General features: G+C 56.6%; 1 protein-coding gene across 1 annotated transcript in view; it reads right to left on the reverse strand.

Annotated features, from left to right (window-relative positions):
• MYO18B (myosin XVIIIB) overlaps positions 1–6,016 on the reverse strand; it is a gene marked incomplete at its 5' end in the record, with an annotated part of 49,494 nt that overhangs the window by 35,932 nt on the left and 7,546 nt on the right. Inside the window, 7 exons of the mRNA XM_057387174.1 lie at positions 926–1,109; positions 1,715–1,874; positions 2,006–2,153; positions 2,959–3,039; positions 4,256–4,448; positions 4,695–4,785; positions 5,559–5,723. Of these exons, the coding sequence (XP_057243157.1) occupies positions 926–1,109; positions 1,715–1,874; positions 2,006–2,153; positions 2,959–3,039; positions 4,256–4,448; positions 4,695–4,785; positions 5,559–5,723 (1,022 nt within the window). The remainder of the gene's footprint in view (positions 1–925; positions 1,110–1,714; positions 1,875–2,005; positions 2,154–2,958; positions 3,040–4,255; positions 4,449–4,694; positions 4,786–5,558; positions 5,724–6,016) is intronic.

Raw genomic sequence — 6,016 nt, forward strand, 5'->3', positions numbered from 1 at the left:
CCTGGCGTGTGCCCAGCGCTGAGAGATGGGCACTGTCTGAGCCCTTCCGAGGATTACAGCAGAGAGGTGTGAGTGTGATCTGTGTGTAAACTGTGATATCTATGTGTAAACTGTGTGTGATCTGTGTGTGTGATATCTGTGTGTAAACTGTGTGTGATCTGTGTGTGTAATGTGTGCGATCTGTTCCTGATCTGTGTGCAATCTGTGTTGTCTGTGTGTGAACCGTGTGTGTGATCTGTGTGATACCTGTGTGTAATCTGTGTATGATCTGCATGTGATCCATGTGCAATTTGTGTGATCTGTGTGATCTGTGTGCAATCTGTGCAATCTGTGTTATCTGTGTGTGTAATGTGTGTGTAATGTGTGTGTAAACTGTGTGTGATTTGTGCCTGATCTGTGTGATCTGTCAAGGGATCATCCTATCAAGGGCCACTGCTTCCTCAGGTTGTCGGTGTGATCTGTGAGTAAACTGTGTGTGAACTGTGTGTAACCTCCATGTGCAATCTGTGTGTGATCTGTGTGATCTGTGTGTAACCTGTGCACGATCTATGTGTGATCTGTGCATGATCTGTGTGATAACTGTGTGCAATCCATGTGTGATCTTGTGTGATCTGTGTGATATCTGTGTGTGATCCATGTCCGATCTGTGTAATATCCGTGTGCAATCTACGTGTACTCTGTGCCTACTCTGCTTGCCCGGGAGTCTCTCCCTGCGTGACAGCAGTGCCAGCACATCCCAGATGGCCACAGCCACAATGGGGACAGGCAGACGGTCACCGCTGGGGGTTCCATTAGGGTTCCGTGCCCAAGGCAGGGTCCCAGCGCTGTGTCGCTGTGTCGCGGTGTGGCGGTGTCGCAGTGTCGCGGTGTCGCGGTGTCACACAGCCCCGACCCGCAGCCACACGGTCCCGTCCCCGGCACTCACCGCCTGCAGCTTGACCTGGGCGCACACCGATCTCTTCCTCACGGCGGCGAAGCTGCTGGCGAAGGTTTTCCGGAGGCAGGCGTTGCGGTGCAGGGCTGCCTGGGAGCGCCCGTCCAGCCCGGCCAGGGCTCGGCAGGGCAGCGGAGCCCGAGCCCGCGGCTGCACCAGCTCCCGGACCGCAGCTCTGTGGGCACACATGGCATGGGAGATGTTTTCCATCTCCTTCTACGGGGATGCAAAACCCCAAACTCGCCCCAAATTCGGAACTGGGGCTGCTCTGTGATCAGGATGCCGGGACGCCCCAATCCTCACTGAAGCCCAAGCCAAACGAGCCGGGAGTGTGCAAGCAGAAGGTTAAAATTCCCCCATGTGCACAGACATCTGCAGCACTTGGGGTCCTTTTCAATTCCAATTTAATTTACAAGGCTGCTCAAAGCAGGGGGRAAACCTGGGCAGCTGCTGGGGAATCCTCAGGGCTCTGACTTGTGCTGCATCCCCCAGCAGGCAGGGACACCTTCCACAGACCAGCCTGCTCCAAACYCCRTCCAACATGGACAATTGCATGGATGGGGCAGCCACAGCTTCTCCAGGCAACMTTTTCCATGCCCCACCACCCTCACAGCCAGGAATTCCTTCCCAATATCCCACCCAACCCTTCCCTCTGGCACTGAGAACCCATTCCTCCTTGCTCACACAACCCTCTGCCTCCCCTCCGTGTGTGGAGCTGGGGCAGCTCAGGGCAGGGGCGTCCCCAACCCCTTCCCACTGTGTCCCTTCCCTGGTACTTACACCGTGGAGTTCTGCAGCACCTGGATGGCATTTTGGGCCGACAGGTTGAACTTGGCCTTGCTGACCCAGCCCGTGAGGTCGTAGCGCACGGGGGCCGTGCCCAGCCGGTGGCAGATCTCAAAGTGCAGCGTCTGCTCACACCTGCGCAGGTGCCCGTCACCTGTGACAGCGCCAGCACCCCGGGGCCGGCCCAGAGGAGAGCCCAGTGAGGGGTTTAATGTCCACATTCCCAAATTCCCAAAGTTGGATGGAGATGCCAGAGGCTGGGGGGCCAAACCGAGCCCAACTCACCCTCCTGGTCGGGTCCCTTGGTGGCGAAGTAAGAGCAGAGGCGCTCGAAGGCGGTGCCATCGCCGGAGCCTGGGATCAGCACCTCCTCGTCCAGGATCCACAGCAAACCCCGGCAAGCGGCCCCAGGGCTGCCCGGGAGCACCTGGGGCTGCCGAGAGACAGCAGGGATGCAGCCACAGCCACGTTGGCCAGCTCTGCTCCCTCCATCCTGCTCTGTTCCCTCCATCCTACTCTGTTCCCAACATCCTGCTCCTCTGTCCTGCTCTGCTCCCTCCGCTCTGCTCCCTCCATCCTGCTCCTTCATCCTGCTCTGCTCCCTCCATCCTGCTCTGCTCCGTCCATCTTGCTCTGTTCCCTCCATCCTGCTCCTCCATCCTGCTCTGCTCCCTCCATCCTGCTCTGCTCCCTCCATCCTGCTCTGCTCCCTCCATCCTGCTCTGCTCCCTCCATCCTGCTCCTCCATCCTGCTCCTCCATCCTGCTCTGTTCCCTCCATCCTGCTCCTCCACCCTGCTCCCCCCATCCTGCTCCTCCATCCTCCTCCTCCTCCTCCACCCTGCTCCTCTGTCCTGCTCCTTCAACCTGCTCCTCCATCCTGTTCCTCCACCCTGCTCACTCCACCCTGGTCTCCATCCTTCTCTGCTCCCTCCAACCTGCTCTTCCATCCTCCCTCTATCCTCCTCCTGCTGCCCACCTGTGGTCCCTACCCCAGAGCAGAGCCAGAGACCCCCCTGACCTGATCAGGGACATCACCCTGAGCCCTCCACAGTGACAGTGCCCCAGAGGAGCCCATCACYCCAGGCTGGGAGGGCAGAGCTCAGGCAGGAATGGCCTTTTTGATGTTTTAAAAAGCCAAAAATGTCCCAATGGGTGTTGTGCCCTCCCCTGCAACACCTCAGGTCACTCTGGGACATTCCAAAGGGTCCCACTGTGCCTCTGGAGCACTCTGGGTACCTGGGAGCAGCTCAGGTCGATGATGGACAGCGCGGCCAGAGGGGAGCGCTCTGGAAGATCAAAAGACACCTCAACATTTTCCTGGAAAACATGGTTTAAAAGCTTGCTTCAGTCACGGGATGGCATCTGGAAGCCAAGAGAAGATCCACGGGCAGGGATCCAACACCAGGGGAGCAGAGCAGCCACCGGGGCCATGACACAGAGCCATGGCTGTGTCTGTCCCTGCGGATGTCCCCATGGAATGTCACACAGGCTGCATAAATCAGTTTATAATAATTGATGTGTTATAATTTATAAGAATTTCTTGACAAGAAAGTAACCAGCTATTAAATTTGCAGGTCCCTCCCTCACCAGGGGCTGCAGGGCTCATTCCCCTTCCCAGGGGAACACCAGGAGTGCCCCAGGAGGAGCAGGGGGAGCACGGCTGCTCCTTCCTCACCCCTGAACCGGGGATGCTCAGCAAAGCCATGGCTTCAGCGTCTCTCCATAGCAACAGAGAGGTTCTACCGAGGATCTGGCTCTGCTGAGGGATCTGGCAGCAGCAGGGACCCAGCTTCTCCTACCCAGAGTCACTGTCACCCACGAGGGACCCAGCACCGGGAGTGAGGGGCTCACAGAGCGCTCTGGGGCTCACAGGGCCACATCCTGCACCATTCTTATCCAGCAGCAAAGCCCAGACAGGGGGAACCTGCTGAGCCCTCCAGCATTSTGGGCAGCAATTACATCTTCATCAATAGGGAAGTGATGAAGAATAGAGAACTTCATCACTAGGGAAGGGCACATCTGTCCTCACTCAGTGATGTGTGTGTTAAACCACGGGAATTCAGCTTTTTCTCCAGCGCCAGAGGCATTACGGTGACTCCTTCAAGCCTGTAATAAGTTCATCTCTGCCTGTAGGTTTCTGAACAGCTTATTTCTGCAATAATTTATCATTTTCCTTTCTATTCTCTATTATTCATCACCCGAAGAAAAAGCCAGCCRTGCCGACAGAAGRGYATGAAGYYTTCTGAGCTRCAGCAAGCATGTCAWAGAATTCCAGAATGGTTTGGGGTGGGAGGAACCTCAAAAAYCATCTCATWCCAGACCCCCCTGCCACGGCAGGCTCCACAAAGGTGCCAAGGGAGCAGAAACAGCCAAGAGGACTCAGAACTCAGGCAAGGGGTGAAGAAAGAGGCATGAATGCAGACCCCATTATTTCTGCTGCAGCCCTCCCAGTAAAGCTCCTGAATTATTCACCACGGTGGGGACACGGGCACCCCTGGGGACAAAGGAGGTGCTCCCAGCCCCTTCTCCTCACCTCTCGGTACCTCTCCATYTCGCACAGGAAGGTTTTCTCGTAGAAGAGCCCCTGCAGCCTCTCCTGGACGTAGTTGTGGCACAGCTCCTCGAAGGTGGCYGCTCGCTCGCCGCGCTGCTGCCGCGGGCTCTGGAAGCCAGGGGTGTCCACCACGGCAATGGAGGCCACCGAGAGGTGCTGTGAGGAGAAGGACCTGGGGACAGCCACACACGGCACCAGGATTTACCCACGGGGCAGCAAAGYGGTGCCAGATCTCCGTGCTTGTGCCACAGGAGGGCACGACACGGCAGTCACAAGTGACAGAGCTGTCCCCACATAAAAATTTTCACACAACTTCCAGTTTTTCCAGCAGGAATCTGGAAAATTCCATGCCTCTCTCCTCACCAGCCACGGAGAAGAGCTGCCACCCCCAGCCCCGGTGCCCAGCATTCTTYAGTACCTGTTGATGAGCGAGACCACGGCGGCGAAGAGCTCCTCGTAGAGCCCCGAGGCCATTCCTTCCACGCACTCTGCTCCCGTCATCTTCGGCCCTGGTGCGGCGGGAGGAGAGAGCAGGCACACACACAAACACACACAAACACACGGCTTTTATTCCCAGCTCAGTTCCCCAGCCCGGGATTCCTTGGATTTCCGTGTGGGAVAACCCCCAAGGCTCTCCGGYATCGCTCCGGGACAGCCCTGCACATCCCCCCCGCCAGCATTCAGCCCTTCTCCTTAAATTCCTGCATTTAAGGAATACAGTTATCACCCTGTCAAAGCCCACTGCTTCCTCAGGTTCCCCCTTTTATAACAATAACTTGGAATTCTGCTGCTGAGGATCATGRAATTTTCAGGGTTGGAAAGGTCGAGTCCAACCTTTAAGGATTGTGTGAAAAAATCTCACCCTTCTACCGTGCTGGATCCATGCTGGATCTGCCCCAAGGACTGAGATCCATGCATTAATTTAAGATTTTTAAGCTCAGCAGTGCAATCCCTGATCCAGATCTTCTCGCAGGACACAGGAGATCGAAGCACAACCCCAGCTCAGCTCCATTCTGTGGAATTTAGGGATTTTCCCCCTTTTTCTAGGCAGAGCTCTCACAGTGTTGAAGCCCCATCACTGCTCTGAATTCACCTGATTTCCTGTGTCCCTGAGGAAGGTCAGGGAGCTGGAGAGGTGAGGGCAGCGACGTGACACGGCACAGTTAATTATTATGATTTAATTAATACTAACAGGTCAGTGTGCCTGAGAAGAACAAGTTTCCTCACCATTCCCTCTCCCCAAGAAAAGAAGGAAAAAGGGATGGAGGAGAATTCCAGGTACCTGGCGGGCTCTCCTCTGCCGGGGGCTGTCCCCTCGCTGTCACCTGCGCCAGGATGTGCCTCAGGTGGTGYTTGAAGACGGCGCTGCCGAGCTCCTCCACATCGCATCCCAGCACCTCTGCGGCGCGGCTGGCGCTCTCGAAMCGCAGGAATTGCTTCCTGCCCACTGGGGAGGGGTACGGGGGGCTCAGAGAGGGGCAAATCTGCCTCAGCATCGCCAAAAAAGCTCCCACCCCCTCCCTCATGCTCCGCCAAAATCAGAATTATCCAAGGCGAGTCAGCGGCCAGGGAAAAAACGTGACATCAGTTGGTGTTTGAAGGGTTTTGGGGGATTAMAAACCAATCCCTTGAAATCCTGGATCACCTTTCCAGGCCCCAGCAGGGCTCGCTGTCCCGGCAGCCGGGGAGCAGCCGCTCCTCCCTGAGCATCCCTGACAGCCGGAGATAACGATTCCCGCT

Source organism: Malurus melanocephalus, unplaced genomic scaffold (assembly GCF_030028575.1).
Source record: "Malurus melanocephalus ecotype Western Australia unplaced genomic scaffold, MMel_1.1 scaffold_1154, whole genome shotgun sequence".
In the NCBI taxonomy this organism is placed as follows: Eukaryota; Metazoa; Chordata; class Aves; order Passeriformes; family Maluridae; genus Malurus; species Malurus melanocephalus.